The sequence below is a fragment of the Monomorium pharaonis genome, chromosome 9 (genome assembly GCF_013373865.1).
Source record: "Monomorium pharaonis isolate MP-MQ-018 chromosome 9, ASM1337386v2, whole genome shotgun sequence".
Lineage (NCBI taxonomy): Eukaryota > Metazoa > Arthropoda > Insecta > Hymenoptera > Formicidae > Monomorium > Monomorium pharaonis.
Genome location: NC_050475.1, coordinates 16,413,239 through 16,440,101, shown reverse-complemented (window position 1 = coordinate 16,440,101; position 26,863 = coordinate 16,413,239). Strand labels below are relative to the sequence as shown.

General features: G+C 31.4%; 3 protein-coding genes across 5 annotated transcripts in view; 1 reads left to right on the top strand and 2 right to left on the bottom strand.

Annotated features, from left to right (window-relative positions):
* Positions 1-26,863, top strand: part of LOC105836499 (tryptase-2) — a 140,971-nt gene that overhangs the window by 111,237 nt on the left and 2,871 nt on the right. For all 3 annotated transcript variants that reach the window (XM_036291824.1, XM_036291821.1, XM_036291822.1), the window contains one exon: positions 25,378-25,698. In XM_036291824.1, coding sequence (XP_036147717.1) covers positions 25,378-25,698 — 321 coding nt within the window. The remainder of the gene's footprint in view (positions 1-25,377; positions 25,699-26,863) is intronic.
* Positions 3,906-10,935, bottom strand: LOC105836498 (fatty acyl-CoA reductase wat). Its single transcript, XM_028193135.2, is given in 9 exon segments — positions 3,906-4,021; positions 4,107-4,364; positions 4,441-4,725; positions 6,702-7,004; positions 7,883-8,028; positions 8,104-8,175; positions 8,177-8,350; positions 8,446-8,539; positions 10,430-10,935. Coding segments are annotated over 9 exon segments (1,605 nt in total). The 5' UTR covers positions 10,603-10,935; the 3' UTR covers positions 3,906-3,921.
* On the bottom strand, positions 14,810-20,804 carry LOC105836497 (protein suppressor of forked). Its single transcript, XM_012680558.3, has 13 exons — positions 20,666-20,804; positions 19,964-20,155; positions 19,793-19,825; positions 18,094-18,191; positions 17,775-17,928; positions 17,445-17,678; positions 16,951-17,334; positions 16,631-16,877; positions 16,456-16,528; positions 16,274-16,370; positions 15,940-16,198; positions 15,728-15,862; positions 14,810-15,657 (listed from the first exon to the last, which is right to left on the bottom strand). Exons 1-13 carry the CDS (start codon positions 20,687-20,689, stop codon positions 15,443-15,445), a joined length of 2,145 nt encoding a protein of 714 aa, XP_012536012.1. The 5' UTR covers positions 20,690-20,804; the 3' UTR covers positions 14,810-15,442.

Genomic DNA, 26,863 nt, shown 5'->3' with positions numbered 1-26,863 from the left:
TTCAACGACATCCTAGGCGCGCGGGGACGTGTATCCCCGTTGCGCGAATTCGGTACATAAATATCGTGCAACGCGACTACAAATGAATCCGCTGGCGGAGATGCGCGTCATCGCTCGCAGGGCTGCGTCAGTAATTTAACGGAATATGCGCAATTAGGGTGGGGTAATTAATATTAACGGCACGGATATCGGCCTAATTTGAGTTAGACGAGGTCCGTGTAATTAACACTATTGTTTCGCGACCCATTGTACGAATCATCGCATACGCGTCTCTACATGTGCATGCGTGTGCGCGTAAACAGACGCGATTTGCCAGACATATACGCTTAGCCGCTTGCGGCTTTCGCGTTATCATTTATCATGTCGATGTAGGAACGAATAAGTACAGGCGAGCATTTGTCAGGATATTCCCGCTCGTCTCGATAAAGATTTGAACCGTACGTGTGTGCAAAGACGCATCGAGCCACTTGCGAGAAACAGATGTATTTTTAAAGGACTTTTTCCACATCCTTCTCGCTGAGATCTGAATGTCTAGTTAGTGTCGAGCGATGCATATTGCTCGACGTCTGTCATTCTCCACGCTAGTCGAAGTGACAAAAACAGATCTGTATCGTACATTAGCGCAGGAGTTTCACGATATCTCTCGTTTGCACGTCCCTAACAAAATTTTACTTAAATTAAATTGTACATTCACTTTTACAACGAGGCAGTGAAAAAAATTTACGCTTAATACGTATAAGATCATTACGATATTTAATATATGTAATATTTTCAAATGTGTCGTGTTTAATGCTGTATACATTGATATGAACAAACTTTGATATGATTTGGAAATAATGTTCTTAAAACATTTCAATAATATTTTGAACACAAAATCATGTATTAAATAATTTTTTAAAAACGTTTTTACCACATTTTTTAATGTTAATGTTTCTTGCTTACGAAGTAGCAATTAAAATTCAACCGATTCAGAAGTGTGAATTAATTTGAAGGAACCGCGCGAAGCGTATCTCACGAACTATAAGCCGCTAAATCGTAAAAGATTAGGCTTTGCTAAAGCAAATAAGTGAAAGTTTATTAAGACAAGTATGGCATTATCCGTTATCTGATTTATTCGATGCAGCAAGCGTAAACAAAGAGATATAGCGTTAATATTATGACTTCTTGGAATCGGTGCAAAAAGGCGCGAGGGAATAGAAGACTCGACGCACGGGAAGGAGAGAAAAGTCACGGTTTTTCTTCATTAATCCCTTCGTTGCACAGAGAGCTACATTACATTACACCGTCCAATTGCGCCCGCCCGTAAATCTTCGACCACGACTAATATTATCATCTCTTCAATGCGCCGTTATTATTCCATAAAGTAAGTCGCCGCCGCCGTCGCCGCCGTCGCGCCGGTCATTTCCTTCGTGCCTTTCGCATGTTAATACATTAGCCGTCGTCCCGGGGTGCAATTTTCCCGCGCGAATGAGCATCCCTCACGTAGGATAACGTGGCAATCTCGCATAAATATCCCCTGGAAGTTTATTACGTCGATAATGCATACCGAGGGAATAAAGTGGAGCTGCGGATCGAGGTAAGTGTGAAGGGTGGAGGAAGAGCCTGAGTTTTCTCGCTTTGCCGAGCCCGAGCTATCGGATGTATATCTCGGTATTCTTCCCCCAATCGGGCATTTTTCTAACTAGAGCTCGTACGACGACGGGACGATCGCATGGGGGATTCGATGAACCAGAGAGGCATGCGCTCGGCCTCCAGCGGCGACAGCCACAATCCGTTCATTTTACAAAATGCCATTATCGTGGGGGGTTGGGCGCGCGGCCGGGTTCAGATAGCCATTGTGAGGATAACGATGCCGCCTCCGGATGACGAGTGCTATATTGAATCACTCCGCCAATACAGCCGCGCTATCGTACTCATAGATCTGTCCGCCGGCGCGCGCGCGATCCCCGGGTAATACGAGTAATACAATAAATTGTCGTCGATACGACCTGGGGGATGACGATAAACCGGCGGCGTGTTCAATTAAAACCCCCAAAGCGGTCCATTTACCGAGGTAAAATTCATTTTAGGTGGCACTTAGGAATCATCAAATCACCGCGCGGTGCAGCTCGCACGATGTGCACCACTCGGGTGTAGACGCGCGAAGAAGAAATGCTTCGGACTTCGCAAACGTTGCAGCAGCGATTCGAATTGAAATCCGTTAACATTTTTGTAACAATTGCAGTGAAAAAATTTCATTGCTATTAGTCCGAAGAATAAGTTTCATGAAATACAACCTGTATTGCGTACAGTAACGAAAAATATACACATCAATAAAAACATAATAATTATTTTAAAAGATCTTTCATGCTCGTTGTCGATCACATTATCCTGAAGAAACAAGTTTCTTGTTCATCCATGGAACAAGCGCAATGCCGAAATCACATGTAAAATGTCTGATTTCAAACAGAGTTTCGAAGTTTGTGGAAGAGAGGATGATCGCGATCGTTGTTAGTCTTGTCGTTATCGATGCGAGGACGAAATTACTCTTACAAGCTCTATCCCTTGGAGTGGTCCCGCGCACAGCACACACCACCAAGTACGAGAGTTATGCGTCCTATGAAAGGGCGAGTACGAGCAGCAGCTCCGGGGCCTGCTGCTTTCGGCTCTTGTCATTTGTCTTCCTCCGAGATAGAACCAAAGTTTCAAAGACCGTCCCAAAGTCGCGTCCCGGGCGAGTAGCGGGGCCGACGTCTCTCTAAATTTTCGCGCTTGCAGAATTAATGGCGGCGTCAGTTTGTAAAATCTTCGTTAACGTCGCGGGGGACGATATACGTCTCGATAGTTGGAATCGAGTAAATCGAGCCAGTCGTACGTAATGGCGAGATAGATCCCAATTCTCTCCTGTCCGTGTCGTGAAAACGGTGAAAAATCAGCGGTACCATGCTGGTTTTATTCCTGAACTTTTCAACGGGGAGAGATCAGCTTTGTAGTTCACCGACGTAAATCAAAAGTGACAAAAACTTTTCACCAAATAATTAAATAGTGACTTTGCAATCGTCTATCCTTTGTTCATAATCGTCTTTAATCTTACCATCTCTGTAAATTTAATGATTAAAAACCCCTTTCCGCCTAGGCTTGTTCGTCTTTCAGGATGAAATATGAATACGAAATATGCATTTGGTGCTTTTAACCATCTACTGCCGCGCTTCAGTTTGCATTATTTAATTACACATAATCCCGAAGCTGTTTCCAGCTCGCAGAAATCATAGTTGAAATATACCACAAAAGCAATGGTAACAAATTATTATGGCAAATTTTCGCACATTATGCGAAATATATAACATGTTTCCATACGCTATCAATTTGTATGCTACGTATTGTAATACATTTAATATGCGATCACACAAATAATAAAACAAATATTATTAATGAAGAAATATACTTTATACACGTATACATTTGTTGATTGCTAATTGCTTCCGAACAAATTCCGACTGCAGCATACAAGCTTCATAAATACAGCATCATAATTATTAAGAGGAAATCGTGAAAAAAGCAATCTACTGACAATTAAATTTTTTATATTTATTGATAAAATTTTATATTGTTTACCCAAATACTTGATAATACAATAATTTTTTGGATTTTATTGTGAGAAACTTTGCAATAATATAAAAATAATATTTATAAAATGTATTAATATAAACTGATATGTAAATGAACACATAGTGTACATAAATTAAACGTAAAAACAATTTTTTTTTTTTTTTAATTCCATAATGTCGCAATAATGCTTATGTCTGATTGTTCATAAATATCTAGAAACTTGTAAAACATTGTATGCATAGTAAATTCAAAAAATATTAATAAAATGATATATATGTATATACATATATATAAAATTTATTTCTATTAAATAAAAGAATTTTTAACAAATTTCTACAAGAAGAACGACATTAAATAATTTATTAAACTTATGATGCCCCATACTAATAAAATCGTTAAAATTGTTAACAAAGTATAATGGTAAATTTTCAATCTAAAAGAAAAGAAGAGATTGTAAATATATGTTTCACAAACAAAAAGCAATAGCGATATACTTATATGCAAAAATAATTACTCACCTTCTGTATTTCTGTCGTCCTTGCTCTAAGGTCTCCATTGGATCCTTCATTAAATATACGCGTACACCAGGTATTATGTGTTTGAGATACGATTCCCAATTTAAATGATCTATGTCGAAATTGAAAATCTTGCGATCGGCTCGATTCATACGATTCCAGAGCTTTACAACGGAATCGTTATTGAAGCGCCATTCTCTTGACGAAAAATACGATATAATAGACAAAAATGAGTTTATCTTCCTATTTGCTTTCATTAGCCTGAAAATTTATAACCATTAAATTCTGCAAGATTTGCTTCGTTGTCTTGTAGAAGTAAACTCGATAAGTCCCTTACATTGGTTTTCGGCCACTGAAAAAGAGTATAGTGTCGACTATTATAGCAGGTATCATGTGTAGAAATATGACACAAATATCGTGCATAAATTTATATTTGTTTAGGATAAGCATGTAGTGCCAGAAAACTTGTGCACTTGGTACCTGCATACCATATATCTTATTTAATTTCATAAATCTTTTCCAGGTGATGGGATTTTGGCAAGTCGATACGTAATTGTAAATCGGTGTCCTCTCAGTTGCTGGAACTTCCGAATTAGCATTCTCGATGCTCAATAGAGTATTTCTAACAAAAATATATATTATAAATAACAAAGTTATGTGTATATCTATGCATTGCGTATGCATTGTTATTTAAAAAGATATTATTGAAACTTAATATTAATAAAACATAAGAATTTTTTAAAAATCTGAATATTATATACACATTTTTCGAGATTTTAAATTTTTTTTAAATTTAGCTTGACATTTTAAATGGAGTGATTTCATCTAACTCTGATTTATAAGAAAAATTTACATTTTATTTAAATTTAAATCTCATTACATTGTAATTTTTATTTTCTCTCTTATTTCTTGTTATTTATTTTTGATTATACCCAAATAGAAAAAAAGTCATTTAAAAGTCAAGATAACATCAAATTGTAGTTATTTCTAAAAAATCAAAATTATATCATTTAATACTTTTATTGAATAATAATATGACTATTATATGCCTATATTTTAATCTTTTAATCACTTTCGCCTAGAAAACGCTTGTATATACAAAATTGCTTGTATATACAAAATGATTAAAATCTTGTGACAATATTTACCGGTTTCATGATGTAACGGCTTTATTTAGTCGATGCAATTAATTGCGATGTGAAGTTATGAACGTTTATACACATTTATATTTGTATTCACATATGTACCTATTCAAATGCACATATATTAAGGCAAAATTCTATGTCGCACAAAAAAAGACTGTTTCATCTCCGTTATAAATTTGCACATTAAATGTAATTTTGCTCAACTCGGTTCATAAACATTCATATGTGAACAAACACGACACTCGCATAACGACGACGCCGCAACACTCACTTTTCTCTTGCTTCTCAAAGTCTGCGCATATTCTTATCATGATAGTATCATTTTTGTTATGGATGTCGGAAGTAGACTAAAATTAAATTATCGTGAACTATTCAAACAGTATATCTAAATTTTTTGTAGGAAATCAAACACGCACACACTCAGTTAAAATGTAAGTTTCCTTTATTATACTCGCAAGGATGTGACCTGCAGGACTTTTTTGCAAGAACTGCCCGTTCGATGCTACTCGCATAGATCGCTCGCAAGGACTGACTGTCTTTTTTTAATTGTCGCTAGGCTCGCGTGTCCAGCTCCGCGGACGCTATCGCATGTCCACTCGCAGACAAAAAAAAGAGACGCATTAAAAAAAAAATAGATGCATTCTATCCTCGCGACCGCCGCGCGCCGCACTGACCCGTCGTGTTAGCGTCTGAAAAACTTTTTTACGATCGGGCTTGTCCCGCGCCCGGCTCCACATTTTTAAATCATAATTTGATTACTTTTTGATCATAATCCAAATATGACTTCTGATAATCATTATGAAATTATTATGACGTTATTGTGATATAACAGTTTTTTGTTCTATAGATTTTTTGTTTTACTTGGGTACACGTTGGTTATATATGATTGCAGCATTGAATTCGTGCTGTAAATAACTACAATGTGTTTTTGCTCTTATTTATCTTATTATGCTTATTATGCTTATTATACGTTATACGTAAACTCTTTGTAGAAAAATCGTGTCAGAGCAACTTTATTTATTAAAAAAAACTGAATTATATGTCGATTTATTCTGAATTAAGAAGAATTGTTAAACGCAATTATTTGTGTCATAATGTCGTCGCGACTATTATGATTATTGCGCATTATAACAATTTAGTAAATATTAAAAGAAACAATATGTCGCGCTTATTTATTCTTTTCTTACCCAAAATTAAATTTCTATTCAAAAATTTTATAATGATAATAAAAATATAATAATAATAATAATCCTGAGTACACAAATTAACTTTACATTTAACTTTAATCATTTCTCTATGTATATACATAAAATAAAAATATAATAAATTAGCGCGAGTATAGTACATTTTTGTAATAAAATAAAGTAACGTAAATTAACTTATTTATAAAAATAAATCTGTTTAACTATTATATTACAGGAATATCTACTTTGTATCTTTAAAATAGATTTACCTTCTTTTAGCGGTATCCCAACTTGCGGCGATGAAATGTGAAATGACATAATCAGCGGGCACTATCTCTGCCACTTTGTCAGGATCACAATGTAAAGTACGTAATAAACCTAGAGCACTGCCCATAACTACGCCCATCGCTCCGTAAAAATTGTTAATCCATCCAGCCACGGGTTCTCCAACGGTTGACGTTACAATCGAAGGTCGTATGATACAGACTGGAATTCCAATACTGTATTGTCTAACAGTATCTTCAGCGATCGCCTTTGTAAATGCGTACGAATTTGGCCATTTACCTAGCAATCTATATTCATTCCATATATAAATACACATTTAGGTACATGAAAGATAACGATTAAAATAATATATATATAAAAAATTTATAATTGAAGATATACCATATAAAAAATTTTTATCAATATTTTTATGATTAACTGTAGAATAAACAAGAAAATAAAAGTTATATTTGTATGTTTACTAAAAATAGTGTGCAATATTAATATAATGAAGTGCATATTGAATAACTTGAATAATGCTCGACGTTTATTTTTAGGTAGCACGAGTAGAAAGATACAACTGTATGCGAATAATATTTGACAATTCTTCATGCAAATTAAATGAAGACGCTCTCTATTTTTTGCTACATTTGTGTTCAAAAAAATTATTTTAATTCTTGCACGATAAATTCATCAACAAATGTCTGCCAAAAGCATTCTAGTAGGATGTGTGTAGGAATGTTTTGACAGGCGTCTAGAGCAACATTTAATCTTTTATTGTTGATTACAACCTGCTAGCATTGGAAAATTTAGCGAGAGTAATTGTAGCAAATACGGTAGGAGAAAGGTTACAATTAGATTAGATAGAATAGAAAAGCTACAATTACTCTCCCTAAGTTTCCCAATGCTAGCAAGTCATAATCAACAATAGAAGATTAAATGTTACTTTAGATACCTGCCAAAATATTTCTACATGCATCCTACTAGGAGATTAAGATATTTGTTGATGAATTCATCGTGCATTAAAATAATTTTGTAGAACCCAAATGTAGCGAAAAATAGATAGCGTCTTCATTTAATTTACTATGCATGAAGAATTGTCGAATATTATTCGCATACAGTTGTATCTTTCTACTCGTGCTACCTGGAATTCTTATGATTTTTTCACTTCTAAAATGGCACTTACGTCGGCGTGAGTTTGTCCAATTGTTCATCGTCCAAGATGTCAAGTAAAGTTAAGATTTTTTCCGTTTCTATAGGTGGAGGATAAAATTTTTCTTCAATGAAATTATTTACACAATAAGAAAATGCAGTGGATACATAGACGAATGCCTGGAAAAAATTAAAAATCAAATAAGTTGAATTTTTTCCAAAAGGTGAAAACCTATGTGATTCTTTTTTTCATACTTTTAAATTCGGCATTTCTTTAGCGAAGAGAAGAAGCTGCTTCGTTCCTCTTACATTTATGTCCACCGCCGATACGAATTGATTCATTAAATCGTACAGTTGCCGCCACATGGAAAATTACGTTTACGTCTAAAAGACATTTTCGATTTTCCTCTGATAATCCGAGATCCAACTTGCTTAATTCAGCTTCTATCATTATTACTTTTTTGTTAAAGTTAGGTTGCTCTTTCTTTAATCTATCATAAATCTAAAGAAAAAAACAAGTTGTTAACAAGTAAAAAATTTTTTTACCAAATTACATATTTATTTAAATCATGCTTATTATATATATTATCTACTAACAATATTATCAAAATGCTCCTTGAATCTTTGTTCGGATGATTTATTTTTTTTTGCTCTCATGAACATGTATAACTTTCCTATGTCCGGACAGCATCTAGAGGTATTTATTTTTGATAAAAATAATTATTAAAAATATATATTATTAAAAAATTATTTTAAAAAATATATATAGCTATTATAACTTTACTTAATCTGCTGAAACTAGAATTATCTGCTAGAACAGTATAATTTAGTTTTATTATTTGGCATTAAAAATTATTTTGTGATTGTTTATTTTTACGTACAAAACATTTCTACACATAAAAAGAACAGAAGTTTTTGCTGAAGAATTTAAAAATGTAAATAGATACAGATCTGAAAATTGGTTTGTTCGACCATTAAAATAATTACGTATGGCATTTGAATTACTTACAATGTCGAAATCTTTTCAGTACTCTTTCTCATCATACTTGAGCATTTTATATACAGTATTCGACAAAAATATTAGCATAGGGTGCAATAATTGCTATAAGATAGTAACTGTTTTTAAAGAAAATAGTAACAAATTTATTTATATACTATTTGTTTTCGCAAACATTTTTATTTTATACTTAATATCTGTAATAATACGTTTGATAGTAAAAAATTTTATTTTTGTAGCTACACTATTTCTTAAAAACATCTATAAGTCTATCTATATTAAAAATACACCTATGATCGTTATAAATGTTATTAGCTTTAGCCTGTTACTACATTCTATTTGCATTATTTATTATATAACAAGAATTTGTCATAAAAAACATATTGTTTATTACGAAACAGGGATAAAATGACTTAACAGTATGATACTCATTATCATAAATGTGTTTGAATAATCAATCAATTGTGTTAAAATATGCGAGTATAAAATATATTTGCCTTTTTTTCTTGTCATTATAGTTACATTTATTAATGTTAATTTTTGTAACACGTCATATGTAGAAAAAAAGCACTGATCACATTCTACACAAAGTAAAACTTTACACGATCAGAACATTCTACAATCTACACAAACATATTGTATACAAAAAAATTGCACGTGGAAAACTGTGCACAAGATTTATCCTTGAATTAAAAATTTTACACTGACAGTTTTCTTACGCAAAATATATCCGTGTGCAATTTTTAATTTAAGGATAATTCTTGTTCACAGTTTTCCACGTGCAACTTTTTTGTATACAATATTATTAATATTAATCATTTAAAATATTGATTTATTATGTTTTATTTTGTTGCATGTAATAAATACATAATTTGATTCTGCATTTCAAATTTATTATTGCTCATAAACTTCTTCTTTATATTTTTTAAACATTTATTTTAGAAATAATTACGAATACTAGGACACTAAGATTTAGGCATTAAGATTTTGTACTTGTTCAACTCGTCAAATATACTTGCTATTCTTATTTGTTTAATTGATACTATTTTTAGAGTGGTTTTCTCGTCTTCCCGATTCTATCCGCATCGAACCTCTCCCTCTGCCATTTTAGGGCTGAGTAGCTGGCTATCGGAGCCGCCGACGCCCCGGGCCTAACGAGCGCCCGTCTTTCCCGCGACTTTGTCGACGTAACGATAATTTACAGTTCGGTATGAAAAGAGTGATACACTTAACGTACCTGTAGTGGAATTCTGTAACTTGTTATTTCGTCGTTGTGTTATAACGACATTTGCGCAGATATTTTATATGGTAAAAAAGCTGCGCAACTATCATTATAACACATAATGACGAGATAACGAGTTACAGAATCCATTACTGGCGCCCAAGTTCAACTTTCAATAAGACTACGAGAATTCGATCGCCCCGTCATCCGGGCGGCGCAAGGCCGCGACCAGGCGATGGAGGCGAAGTTGGCCGTCACTCGCGAGCACGGTTACAACGTATATAATACTAAAATTTTAATTACTTCAGAAAAATTATTCTTTTCGTATACACTGAAATCTTCTATATTAAAACATATTTTACCGTAATAATTTCTCTATTAGAAGTATGCCGAGGAAACCAGAGCCACCTGTAATTAGGACATTGCTTCCTGCGAAGAATTGGGATATTTCGCTTTGACAATTATTACTATCAGTATCTAGAACGTTCGACATGTCTAACGTGTCTTCAAGGTAGTCCTTGCTTGTTCGCATCATCTTACTGGCGTTTCTAGGCACAGCGGAAAACAGTCTTCAACTTATTCGAGTTTACATTTGTAAAATTGATAGATATAAATTTATAATTTTCAATCAATGTTGCAATTCTCGATCGCCGTTTCCGGGAACTGGTAAGTAATTCAGCTTTCTATCAAATCTAGTTTTTTATCTCTTCAACTCTGGTAACATGTAAGGAATGCTTCTCCTGGAATGCTTCTCCCAGAATGATCTAAGACCTCGAGACCCGTAAAAACGGACGAAAGTTGATAGGTTCTTTATAACTTGTGATACGATGGAGGTGAACGTGATAACGCGACCACAACCGCACTTCAACTGAAATAAGGAAACGAACGAGAATAAATGTGAGCAGGCAACATGTAGAACGGAGCATTCTATTAACATTGAATGCAGATACGTATCTGACAAGGCAGAAGGAGATGATTGTTTTAAGGAAAAATCCCGAGAAAATTACGTTGTTTATTGCTTTTTAATGATCACAATGACTAAACGAAAAAACTTCCCAGTAAGTACAAAAATATTGCTGCAACGTTATTATAATGTTACTTACTAACATAGTAACGTTTTCAAGTATGTATGTCATGTGTGCAATGTGTTAATATTGTTTCGTTAACATATGTGTGCAATAATGTCATGTGTGCAATGTGTGTGAGCGAAATAATATTATGTGTGCAATGTATCTACGCGCAATATTGTCATGTGTGCAATGTGTATGGGCGCAATAATGTCATGTGTGCAATCCTACTCTTGTACCTTAATTATTTTCATGTGTGCAAACAAAGCTGTAGGCAATTGGTACCCCCCCCCCTCTTTATTTCTGACGATACATTAAACTATTATTTATTTCAGTTTAGAGATTTTAAAAAATATATATTTTGAAGTCTTTATTTTATATATATATATATATATATTAAAAGATATTAAAAAATGTAATATTTAAAGTTAATTAAAAATATCTTTTAAATCTTGATAATTTTTAGAAACATTCTTTTAAATTTTTGGTATATGTTACAAACTTTTTGAACATTTCCTGGCCTGACAATTGACCGGTCTCGTGGATAAAATAAAATAAAATAATTTACAATCTATGAATCACAATACTGAATAACGCTACAATTTTTTGTTTTAGAAAAATTAAAGTTTAATTATTCAGATCGGAATGAAAATCGCACACTTTAGCATAAAGATACTAAATTATCATTAAAGAACAAAATCTTATTTCAGAATCAAATTCCATATGGTAATTCACAGTTTGGCTTAATAAATTCAAGGATCCAAACTCAATACACTGCAGGCACTTACATATGTTCATGTACATCCATTTTTATAAACACTTTATAATAAATATTTTAAACAAGAAAAAACTATACAATCTGATTTAATAATTTAGCAAAAGAAATAAAAGTAAGATCTACGTATATATTTGATACAGATAGAATAGAATAATCTTAAAAAGCTTGTTATTTATTTATGTCTCTTAATTAATGTAATGGGTGGATGATCGAGGATCACCGGATTGTCCGTTTTCAAATTATTCAAATACACAAATGCTTTCAACGAATTTATTATAAGCGCGAGGAGATATACACAACACAGGGCCTTAAAGCCTATCCGATCTTTCATCTGTTCGTCTCCGGGTACTGTAAGAGAATGATTCGACTCTCCGGACGTCATTCCTATGCTCATACGAAATTGAAAATAAAAACAGACACGCTGCTCGCCAGGCAAATCGTTAGAGAGTGCTTGGTATACTTATCTCGCTTCGGGGCCACTTATCTTTAATGTAACTGCCCCATCGCTTACATTAAAGATAAAAATTTCAAGAATTCTTAGCTATGATACTATTTTTTGGTTTATTACGACTACGCTTTCACTTGTAGTCGTAATGCCACTACCGTGTCTCTTGATATTACGAGTATAATAATTATAATCATAATAATTGTACTAATTACACTGGTAATTACGGAAGTAATAATAAAATTATTATTATTAGAATGAAATTAAATAAGTAGATTACAATTAGAATAAAATTATATTGGAATAACATCAAAGCAATTATTAAAATTGCATAAATCTCTATATTACAATAATTGCACTACAATTTATCAATGATTCATTTTAAGTGCGCTAATCTTTGCTAATTCATTTATTATATAAGAAATAGTCTTCCTTTGAAGCAAAAGCTTTTTCATACGTTGATTCGTGATACGTTGGAAGAATATATATTATTAAGTACCTACTATACTAAGGTTATTATTGAATCCACACAGAAATCTGAATTTTTCGCAGTTTCCAATTTTTTCTACGTTTATTTTCCATTTGAAAATAATATAACATTATTATTGTGTAAAAAAATTTATGAGAAATATTTAAGTCATTATGTAAAAATAATTTACGTCAGAATTATTCTGTTGACATAGTTTGTAATAAGACGTAATACAGCAATTTATACTTGTGATTTGTAGAATAATTGTATTAATGACATATTTTTGGCAAATTCTAGATTAATTTTGTAAATAATCAAAAAACCTAAAATAATCAAAAAAAGTTTAACTGCTAAAATTTACAATGCTTAAAATTTTACATCAATATATTAAAAAGGAAAGATGAAATTTTCATTTTACACGTTATCACGTAGTACTTACCGAAATATGATGAATGAACCAGCGTAATTAGTCATACCGAGACTGCAACATCGATTTCCCAGGAGAGGACACGTTACGCTCATCAGGGGGAATCTCGATGGCGCAGGCGGTTCCAGAAGAGAGTACAAGTGCAAGGTATCCCAACCCAAGATAGATGGACGCGCAAGTATGCCGTAGTTACGCGTCAAACACTCGAGGATTTATGTGCGCGTAATAGAGTTTGGAAACCCCCTCGCCGCTCATCGCATGCACTTCATTCAGTAGTAATTAAGACGATAAAGCAGCCAATATACCCCATAGTTAACCACGAGTTTACCGTGTCGTTCAAAAGTCTGTCGGTCTATCTTTAATAAATATTAAATGCTGTAGAAAAATAGACGTTAAATTGTTTTCATTTTAAATTTAACGATTTATGAATAAAACAATTAAATAATAAAATTTTTTGTTTTTTTTTATTATGTTAAAAATAATATTTCATAATCAGTTAAACAATTTATTACATAAAACTGAAGTATTAGCTATGTTTTGAATTTTCTATCAGTATTTGTCCGAGAAAATTTTGATAAACTTTTATTTAAAAAATTATATAACTAATTTATGATTTAAATATAATGAATTTATTATAAATATATACTTAAAATATATTTAAATTTATAATATATAAATGTATATAGTTAAAAACATTAATTATTTAAATATTGCTTATACACATAAGCACATTAAATGTTTATGAATCATTTGTATTTTATATATATATGTGTATATATATATATATATATATATATATATATATATATATAAAATCAACCAAATATACATATATATTTAGTATATATATATATATATATATCGTGTTTGTCTTGAAAAACAAAACAAATAAAAGAACAAATAAAAGTATATGTGAACGTTTCGTTAGGTGTCATGAGATTTTTTAGTTTTGGCAAGTCATTTTTTTCTAAAATGGTAACTGAAATTTGCGGAAACGGTTGACAAACTGATGCGGTTGCGTGCAGATTTCGGTCGTTTATCAAGTTTTCAGTGCAAGTCTAACTGCGGACGCTAACTATTTTCGAAGCCCGCAGCCCAATTTACCGTTAACCCAAGGGGGCCATTACCAGCCACTCGAACTAGGAATAGTGATCAAAGTTTAATTGCACCCTTATCGTAAAGTTGTACCTGCTAACAAAGTCTACCTTACCCGCGAGAAGCGCTGATGACGAACTATTTACTTCATTGAAGCGTTAATATCCCCAATCTGTTAACCGAACCAATTATTGCATATCTAGTAATTTTTCGTTTACATTTCAAAATTATAAAATGACGAACAAATTTTTACAAATTTTCCTAAATAATAAACGTTTCTAAATGAACAAAATAATAAATATATATGTTCTTATTTTTATTTCCTGTATTAAATTTTACTGATACTGTGGTAACGCATAAACTACAATTTCAAAGATTAATTTTGAAGTTTATCACAGGTTTAATCTAAAAGAAACATACATATGCAGATATAAAACATAATCATATTACGACGAGATAATGCAGTATCACATTAATCGTTTATTGGTCCTTTACAACAAGTTACATACATTTTAAATAAATATTGGCATAGAAGTTTCTCCACGAAGTAGAAATATTAAATGTGATCTCTTGATAATAACTTCAACAAATTTATAGAGAATACGTCCATCGTCTTGTACAATGATAATTATAATCTCATTTTCCAACAGTATCGATTTTGATAGAACTGAGATAGTCTTAATTGATTTTATACACAAATCATAGAATTTTGTCTGTCTATAAGTGGGCAGTATTGATCTTTCTTTTTTTTATCTTATATATAAATCGTTACGTTGATGTATTTTTTTTAAATAATATATTTAGTCATAAACAAGTGTATACATATTAAGGACGATAAATTGAAAGGACACAGAGATAGAATACATCTCATACAGTTTCTGAGTACATAGTACTCAAAATATCGTGCACGATGTCACATGGGGAATTTGATAACTTTACAAATGTAGTACACGTTTACGATAATGATGGGTTTGTTTCTTTCACCAACAAGCAGTGGTAAGAAACGAAATCATAAAGATACTCGCAATATTATGAATTGCCATATGTGGCTATTTATACATATGTCTATCATTTATCATTCATCGTTCTTTCATTTATTTGACTCGCTTCTGTTGTCTTTGGCGATAAATATCATTTATAGGTGGAGGTGGTAAATCTTCTTCTTCACTGTCGTCACCACCTAAACGCGTTCGTCTACGCTTTGATCCGATGCTCATACCGTCATTACTTTCGTCGACGATCCAATGTACAGATTTCGCAAGATCGAACAATTTGGTGTCGCATCCATTATCCGCCACTGGCAACGGTGCTGTAAATTTTAATTTTATATAATGTGTCATGCATAAAAATAATAATTTAATAAGCTCGATAATAAATACCATGATCGGGTAATTGAATTCTACTGAAAACATCCATCAATAAATCAACAGCAACGAACGGGCCTCTGAAGCAGCCAGGTGGCGGCAACATGGTACATAATTGAGCTGCGGCTGGTGGTAACGGGAACGTACCACCTACAATATAGTAGTAGATAAAACATAATTTGCTGATTACATTTGATATAAGCAGATATATTTTCGACGAGACTTACCTGGTACCGGATGTTCACCAGGTAAAGGATTTACTTTTGGCTTATATGGTATCATTTGCGACAAATCAGGTCTGGGCAAAGCGGCAATCGCTTCTTCTGGATCAGGTACTCGGGGTACAACGCCAATGGAATTTCTAGCAACGCTGGAGACATCCATATATCCAATTGATCTCAATTCCATAGGAGTACACGGATATAAGTCCAAAAATTTATATCTGTCTACTAATTGAGCTGTTTCTTTTCCTTCGAATTCCTTAATCTAACAAAATAGACAACAATAATTATGATCGTCATATGTTATTTCTTGTATATAAGTTGTGTTTGAGACAATAACCTTTTCCAGTACTGCACTCCGTCTCTTCTCGACTTTGACAATACTAGCTAGATCGCCAATATTAGATTCGAACTCTAAGAAACGATTCCATATATCTCTGTAAGAAATAATTAATCACTCTTTGTAAAATGAATAAAAGTTGTAATTTACGATACATAATAAAATTTTTAATATATACGTACACTGATTTCTCTGGTTCTAAACTAGAGCCAGAAGATAATACTCTCTCGAATAGAACTCTTGTGTTGTTATCCTCTGAAATAATACACAAAAACTACATACAACAAATACCATACAACACCAAAAACAATATATATAAATAAAATTATGTATAAATTTTTTTAGATTTATTCTTACCATTTAAATGTGACAAGTAATCTATGTAACAAAGAATGTAATCAGGATTATCTCCAAATTTCTTTAACCCTAATTCAAATATACGGAATGCTATATTTTTATCTTTAGTGCAATAATATTCCATTAACGCAGCAGCAACATAAACATGATGTTTACATCTTGTGTCTTCCCGTGCTCGTTTGAATACTGTCCTTGCAGATTTTATACCTTCGGCTCTTCTTGCAAATTTCATATATTGCACATACGCCTGCGTGATGAAAAAGTTTAGTACCTTAGTCAACAACATAATTATTTAACACACAATATATTTGTATACTAACCAAAGTAGGATCTATGTCAGGTATATCGAGAAATTTTTGATATATTTGGTGCACTTTCTCGTATTTCACTCTACCCTCCTCGAAGTCTGCGTGTGCAAAATACAGCAACATATTTTTCGACAACAACGTACTTGTCGCTCTCTCAAACATGGTAGCGGCCTCATCGCTGAGATTTTTGGCCGCATTCACGTCACCTTTCTCCGTCAGTATTTTAGAACTCAGCTCTAAGAAGTGAGCTGCTTGATGCCATACCGCGGGATGGTGACCCAAACATAAAAGACACTGTTCAATCGCGAACATGACTCTTCGAGCAACCAAGGATGTATCTTCTGTTCTTAGAGGATTACTTCGTTCCCATGCAATGTATTTCTTCCATAATTCAACCTTGATAAAAATAAATTCAACATATAGAACACTTATATTGAATGCATCACAACTGATATTGAAAATTAATTTTAATGATAAAAGAAGAGAATAATATGTTGATCAAGTACTTGTTTAACTTCTTCAGGATGACCAGTTGGAGGTACGCTGGGTGCACTTCGATTCAAACCTCTAGTAACCGCTTCCAATTCTTTAGCGACGCGTCTAGCATTCATATAATCTCTAGATCTTTCGATGGCCATTTTCTCCGCGATTATTGGATTAATGTTCTGCTCGAACGACATGTAATCCTTCCATAACTGCTCCATGTTTATCATGGGATTAATAACGCCTCGTTGATAAACCTATAATATAATACATTCATTGAGAATTACTTACAAATAATTTACATCGAATATTAAATTTATAATTTTTATTATAAAATATTTGGAAGCATCTACCTTTCGTACAGCACTGATTTTTTGATTTTCCGCATATGATCCAACCGCTTCGACGCTCTTCAAAAACATGACATAATCATTCCAAATGCTGTAAGAGTGTATGTCCATGCCAATTTTATCCAATGCAAAATCATATGCTTGTGCCATCTTCTCCCTAAAAACATTTTACAATTAATTTCAGTCACTTTAAAGACAAATAAAAAACAAGTACTTTTCTCAAACTGCGTAATTAACTTGATATTGATCGATACAAAAAGTAAACAATGCTTACATTTGCATCGCGCGGGATATATTTTAAAACAAATATCTCTATACTTACTTATACGTGGTTAGACTCGCTTTCGTTTCTTTGACATAAGAAAGATATAGTTTCCACAATTCAATATTTAATATTTTCATGAGGCACCTTTGGAAAAGCTGTTAGACACAAAAGAGATATTTTAGCAACAAAACGCCATAAATATGAGACTTCATACACAAGCTCTTTGTCCCAAAGGAAGATATATACATATATATATCCACCAATTTACTTACCCTTAAAGGCAAGTTTTATTTGTACACATAGTTAAACATTTCTAATGTAAACCATGGTATAAATAAATTGTATACTTATACCATATAAGAAATAACAATCAAAACATATTAAGAAAACTTTTAATATAATACAATTATTAACAATAGTGTATAAAATTGGGATAAATAATAATGCACCAACGCATCAATCGAGAATAGTTTATTGTATAAACAATAAATATACGATTCATTAGTAATAATAAGAATATTAATGTTTTGCACATAAAATGTTTTATATAACATAAGAGAAAAGCCCCATAAAATGAAAAAATTTATTTATTCTTTATAAGTGGGGCTATTTAAAAAAGAACAAACCTATGTGGGATCCAGAAATGAATGATCCCAAGACATTATAAAAAAAATTAAGACAACATGAAGCAGCATAAAGTGATTATGTAGAATGAATTAATATGAACACGTGTATAAGATAATAAACGAAGAAAAATAAATATGTAAAATTACTTAAATATTTTATCACCTTATGCTACTTCTAAAGGTTATCGCAACATTTGAGCTTCCAGATTTTCTCAAATATCGCTAAAAGGGAAGGTGTAGAATATAAATTTTCCACATATTTATGGTTAAATAAAAAAAAACGCTATAAAATATATTCCTCAATGTGATTTGATTGAGGATTTAATATAGTATATAACTCAAATCTTATTTATTGCAAGTATGTATTGTACGATCGAGTTTGCAATATTATTTATATACAATCGATTTAGTATCGATTTAACACAATTTAAGCACAAATAAAAATATATTACAGGAAGGAATAAGGCTATTATTCAGAAAGTTGTCTTCTTTAGATATTACAACAGCAATTACTATTTCCAAATAAACGTTATAACAAGTAATAGAAATAATAGCCAAAGAAAACAACCTCCCAAATATATAAAAACATCAATTATTAATCAATGAAATAATTTGTTTGTGGTGAAATAGTCTTTTTATTCACCTCACATAATTTGCAAAGTGCTTAGAATCACATTATATGATAATATTCGAACACTGGCATATTAGTGATATCTCCTAAAATTCTAGCCTGTTTTATTACAGCAACAAAACAAAATAGAAACATCCATTCTGTAAAAACAGCATTCATGGTAAGATAATTAACTTTATAAGAAAAGATGTGTTTATTGATTAATAAATTAATACAATAAAAGAGAAAATTATATAAAATATTTTTTTCATATTTATAAATATATATACAAATTTTAGCGATTTTAATATAACACAAAAAGGTAAATTTAATTATAAAAATACTTCGATTTATTAAACGATTTATCAATGCTTAATTTATTACCTGCGCAAATTGAGTTTTCTATGTGTCATTTTAAATATTTTTGGGAGAAGAGCTAATTTTATTAATAACATATAAATATATATATATAACTTGTTTATACTAAACATACAAATTCATAGAATTAATGATAACATACCTTTTCTACCTTCTCAAAGTTCCGCATTTTCATCTAGAGAAACAAACAAAGTATACAGATTAAAATTTCATTATAAATATGTTCTTTTTAATAAAAGTATAAAAAATTTGTTGCAATATTATAAAGAGAAATATCTACTATAATTTTATAAAAATTGATATAACTAGTTACCTCTTGTTCTATGTAAATTTTCCAATAACGTCCAGCCGATGGAAATACTGAAACGAGCTTGTCGAATACTGGTCTTACTTCTGTGATTGGTCTGTTCTGTGCTTCCCTTATAAGTATGCTCCATGCTTCCAAATCATATGGTGATTCATCAACAGTCTTCTGAGCACGTTGCAATTTTTCATTACCCCAATCCTACAAAAAAATTTCAATAGATATAACTTCCATGAATCAAATATTATAATTTATATTAAATACAATAATTTACAATAAATACAAATTAATATTCTGTTATTTTGATACTTGTGAATAATAGTCTTTGTGCAGAGAAGACATAGATTTGCAAATTTCTTTCCGCAGTAATAATAGTATTCTGTACAACAGTTATGATATAAAAAAATAATACTATGTTATTCACATTTATACTATAATAGAATATATGGAACGAACATGTTTTCATAACGGTAATATAAAATTCCGTAGACGTGGAAGTACATTTATTCCTTTTAATTTCACGTTTAGAATCGATAGAATATCACATTCATAATCCTCCAAATTAGAAGAAATTAATTAGATAAAATTGGATAAATGATTAGTACGAATAAAACAAAAATATTTGATGATGTGTAATCATTGCAAACACAAATCTCACAAAAGTAGAGGTTAGGATTTCTCAAGCGGATCGAGATACACGGAAATACTTACAAATTCTGTTTTGTTTTCCGTCATTTTATTTTTTTAGCCGTGGCCGGCGCGTGGCGAAAGGCCGTGGAATTCCGTGGAGATATTCACTAAATAAAACAAATCGGGTTCCAGACTGTACAATGTCTCTTCTCTACGCGAAAAGCAAGCACCAGCAAGCACAGAATGAAGAATGGAGTATGGACTTATGGAGTAATGGACACCGGCGTCCCGCGCGCAGTCCCGCGCCCGCGTACGAGAGCCAACGAAAGCCACGCAGCCACGGAAGCCACGGAAGGTCGGGAGTCGGGAGCAGTGCTTCTGCTTCCAGTTCCAGTCTCGAATCTTTTTACAGCAGCGTGCTGTAAGTGGAGGGGATAGCGAACAGCTTGCTCGACGGCGCTCGACTATCTGCTATCTCCTTTTCTCTCGAGCTGTCTCCTTCAAGGAAAGGAGACAGCAGATAGTCGATTGTCGATCGCTCGCTGCTGTAAAAGATTCGAGACTGGAAGCATTCGAGGGGGTCAAGAGGTACGAAGTACAAATATATACGGCAGACGGCAACCGCGGCAATGCGGACGGCAACGTTGTGCAGCGATGTATCGATATATCAAACGCTGTATCGATATACTGCAAATGGCTATTCTCGATGTTTAAAGGGCGGAAGAGTTGTAAATCAAACAGCACGTAATATTTATTTAAAAAATTTACAAATTATTTATAATTATTTAAATATTTTATAAATTTCTGAAAATTTTTTATGTATATTTTAAAATATTTAAATATTTTTGTAATTTTAGATTGAACATATTTTATATATGTTCAATGAATATTTATATATCATAAATATCATTTAAATATTTATAAAATATTTAGCTTATATTGTAATAACACATCAAAGACTTTATGATTTTTTTCTTTATGTAATATATACTTCAACTTTGCCTTTATAAGTTTTTTACAATGTATATAATAAACAAATATCATATGTAATGCAAGTTATCGATACTTTTAACATGTTTAACGCTACAAATAATAAGTAAGTTTGGTATGTTGTATACAAAATATTGTATTATATATTCCATCAGTTATTTTAATATTAGTGTGTGTTATTTTATAGAAATACAAGTTGATAAAATATATATTTTAATATGTATAAGTGTCCGTGCTGCAAAATAATTCTTTTGAAATTAAATATCTTATAGCACATTTGAAAATGGTGCATAGCGCACATCGCATTCTGTTTTTTTATGTTTTTCATTGTTTTATTTTTGTAGATTTATTGTAAAATTAACAAAAAATTTTTTATGAAAATATAATAACTCCAATTTGGTAGATTTGATCCAACTGGCAATTTTATTATAGATTAAATCGTTAAGTACAACATTTCGACCTGAATTAGGGCTTTCTCAAGTACAAACTCATAAAAATTTCCAACGAAACATTGCGGTCAATGCACTTGTTGCCGCAAGACTTTTTATATTATAAACGTATTTATAAAATAAAAGGAAAGTTTAGTAATTAAAATATTTAATTTATGTGTGTTTAATCAATAAATTGCCATTTCTTTTTAAAATACATTGTTTTATTGCCATTAGTTAAATTCTTTTTTACATCAAATTTGTGTAACGTGTAAATTTGTAGATTTCTCTCTGATATGACGTTATTACTTAATTTTAGACAAAAGATAGATATCACAAGTGTAAATATGAGACTTGCTAATTTTAAATTTTAAATTATTTGTATCATAAGGAAGACTATAAGTTTTCTTGTCGAAAACAAAGGACACTTTTATTAGTGGAAAAATATAAAAATTAACATATTTACAATTTTAGAATAAAATTGATAGTATATCTTTTTAGATAAAACATTCGATTAATAAATATAAATAAAATCTTTGCTTAATTAAGATAATATTTACTGTATGACTTACACTGAGAGAAAATTATTTGTGATTATAATTGAATGTTAAAATAATTAGGTGCTCCATTTTTACAGTTATTATTGCTAATATTAATAATAATATTAATAATAATAACACATAATGTATTATATTTATAAAAAAATAAGAAAGTATATTAGGCATAAGTTGACTACAATTGAATGTTAATATAATTATGGTTGGAAGCTTTGTTTTTATATTACTGCTATTACAATTAATAATAATAACACACAATGTGTTATATTTATAAAAGAAGAATTTTAGCACAAAACAAAATGGAACATACGTTCTACAGATTGCCATCAAACCACCGTTTGCACTTATATGGATAACAATTGACAGCATTAATGATGCCAATTTGTTATCCAAGTGCGAACGGTTCCACTGGCTGTCTGTAGAACATTCCATCATAACGCGATGCGATACATAACACAAGTGTACGAGTGTACGAGTATGTTAATAGCATGTATTTTGGTTCTCTACGCTCGGTCAATTTGTCTAGCTGTTTATATCAATTGGTTATCTGCCGATGTCCAGAAATTTCGTAATAGTGACCGACTTCTTTTGCATAGCTAAGCACTTTCGCCATCGCGATATGCTGGCATTGCGTTAAGACTTTTCTCGGTCTTGATGCAATTGCTCCGGATATTTTCGCATTATGCGATTTTATTTGGGGTGTTTTGAAAGAAGGATTCTCAGCTTTTTCAAAGAATCTTTCGTAACGTTCCGTCTTGTGATACTTATTTTCTAGATCTAAAGTTGTACGGTTGTTGAGTTTGATAAGGCGATGATATCGGTTAATGAGTATCAATTAATATTAACACGTGTCATTTCGAAAAGACATTATTTTAAACCAAAACCTTTTATAAATTACATTTGAATGATAACATTTACTTTCAAAAATGGCACTTTGTACTTGTTGAGAATTTTAATTAAAAAAAGATTTTTAATCTGAAATCTTAAAAAATGTATATATACAATTTTAACAATAATTTAAAGTTCTTTATAATACTCAATATTTCTTTGGACACGTGATGTCAGAAAAATAATCCTGGAAAATATATGATGAAACTTTGAAACTAAAAACAATGACTCACGAAACTGACAAATAGGAATCTCTTTCTAAGATAAGATGCCTCATTATTACTTAAACTTTTAAAAGCTATGCTTGACGTTCTCTTAGACCGATCATATCTTTTTGCTGCTTGGAATGCGATATCTCATGTATATACGAAAACTTCTTCTTTTACTTGAATAACAATGATTTTATTTCTGAGTCTATGTTTTGTACTATCGATTTCCTCGAAAAATACCTAAATTTCAGTTAAGATTTACCGAATAATCGCGCTGGATGTCACTTGACACTAGAAACGCGTGGAAAGATATCGTTAAAGCACAGTAGCGACGCTTTTTTCCGGAGTTACTATTAGGATTGTAACCGACGGGATTCCTCTCCGCGCGTGTATGCAAGTCACTGCATATTTGCTTTATTCATTTTTAGAGCTAAGTCCACCGAGGTGTGCCAAATATAAATAATGCGTGTCCGAGATTTGGCGATTTGCGGTAATTTGGAGCGACTGCGTAATCCCAATTAGTTAGCAGTTGACTATCGGTTAACGTCTATTAACCCTTAGAAGTATAGTGGGAAGTATATTTCTCACTTTTTTTTAAATTTTTATTACTATATTTGGACCGTTTATTTTTGTATTTCTCTGATATCTCGGGGAAAAGTGAATATGAAAAAATTGTCAAAATACACATGATTTAAGTTACTAACAGTTTTAAGTTACTAATAAAACATGTTCAATAACTTGATATAATGTTATCGCATATACATGTACATTTTTTCATTATCTTAGGTGCTCAGCACTATTAGTCTAATGTAAGTAAAGAAAAACAGGATAAGCGCTGGAAAGGATAGTCTAAATGTTAAAATTGACGCACGAAATATGGGTATGAGGAACTCTATATAAAGGCATTGTCATGCAAGGCTCCGTCAAAAAAAATTCGACTTTCAAGTTAAAAACAAGTATTCGCCGAAGTGTTTAAGTGGTACAGAGTACTAAAGTTATGGCGTTTAAAGCATTTGTGATATTTATAATAGTTAGTTTGATGGCATCAACAATTTCAGCTGCGCTGCTTGAATTATGTAAATAACTATAATTACGTTTAATAACATATTAATTAACCTATTAACGGATAAAAGGATGCATTTTTAACATACTTTTCAGCGAATTTATTTTCAACGTAAAGAAGATGCTAAAGTGCCCGTCAAACTTGATCGGAGTCGTTAATATAGCATCATTCGTGTATATTATTAACAATATTTTGTATGTATTTTTTTTATAGATCTGGAAATTTTTTTCCAAAATCAAAGTACACGTATTAATATCAGTTTATGAATTAAGCTTTATACCGAGAATGAAAAAAGTTTTTTAGACTGCAATTTTGTATCTGGATTTGTTAATAAAATTCGTTTAGTCATTAATCTCTTATTACGATTTTCAATTGTAATTTAATGAATATCTTATTTTTCAATCTATTTCAATCCTCGAGACACCGGGATTTGTACATATAAGATACATAACTTGTACATGTAGCAAATATCTTTATAAGCAAATATAACTTAAAAAATTTTGTGTATTTTTGATCTTGATCTAATCATTCCTAGTATATTATTATATTTATATATATATTTGCACTTTGACACAAATTCAAATTGTGAATATAAAATATTTAAATTTTTGTAATTTGTTAAGCCAATTATTAAATTCAAATATTCGTCTGTTTCCAGCAAAAAATTTGAATACGTGCGACATCGAACCGAAAAAAGAGACGAGCGTGCAAGTCGGCGAGAGTGTACAAATTCTATGTAGCACCAATCAACCACTTGGCGAATGTCGCGTGGAGATACCTGGCGAGGGTAGCATGGTGCTTAGTGGAACAGAACCACCGAAAAACGGCATCGAATATTATGGTAATGGACTAATTAGCGGTCAGTGTGGCGTCCGTATCGCTAGGGTGAAAGAGTATCACAATGGTATCTTTAAATGCTTCTTGACGACCTGCGAAACCCAGCAAGAAACAACTGCTTCTCTGAACATCGTCGTTGCAAGTGAGTTCTTACTTTCTGTTCATTTTGATGTATAACTATTTATTATTTAATGTATAATCATTTTATAATTACAATCACATATATTCATTAAGTTTGATACTTGATTTATAAATTTTGTAACATGTTGGCTTCTAAATTTTCTTTTAATTTAGTTTTTATTTTAATTTAACATTTTAAATAGCGTTTACATTAATTATTATTTATATATATGTTACACATAAACTCGCAGTAATTAAATGTAAACGTGTAACATAGTACAAAAGAATAAATAAGGAGGAGATAAGATACTTTTGACAAAAAGGTTACAATGAAAAGAGAAACATTAATACATTTTACTAAGTGTAGAATGGTTTTTGGTAAACATTTGGTGATGAATTCATCGTGTAAGAATTAAATAATTTTGTAGAACACAAATATAGCGAGAAATAGATAGCGTTTTTATTTAATTCGCTATGCACAAAAAATTATCAAATTCTTATTCGCGTACAGTTGTACCTTCTACTTTTGCTACCTGGAATAGTGTTAAAAAATTCTAATTCTTTTTTTGAAGATGTTGTTATTTTGTACTTAATATTTTCTCTATTCAATTCAATAAAAATTATTATTGAATTATGAAAATATTTTTTTTTTATGAAACAAAATTCTTTTTGTGGGCAAAAATATCTGTTCAAGATTAATAAATTCTTTGAAAAAGATTTATAAATTAATCTGTTCAAGATTAATAAATTCTTAAAAAAAAAAATTTTTTTTATTCTTGCTTATACGTGAAACAACGATTGTAAATTTGAAATTCTTTCTTCGTATAACGATCTAAATTTACCAATATTGGTAGTGATACAATTAAAGGAATGCATCGCGCTTACAAAAATCAACTGATTGGGCATAAATTTAATTCATGTGAAATGAATGTCGCAACAATTGTGAATTGAATTTGCTTTATACACGATTTTTGCAAGCGCGATGCATTTCTTTAACAGTTGTATCTCTGTCTTTGAATCCTTGACAATTTTTTTCTATTTTACTTAAAATATATGTAACATTTTCAGATTTGCGATATGCGTACTTGTAATGATTACACTGACATATTGTTATCTTGATTATCATACACAGATAACAATATGTCAATGTAATCAACACTACAAGTACGCATATTTCAAACTTAAAA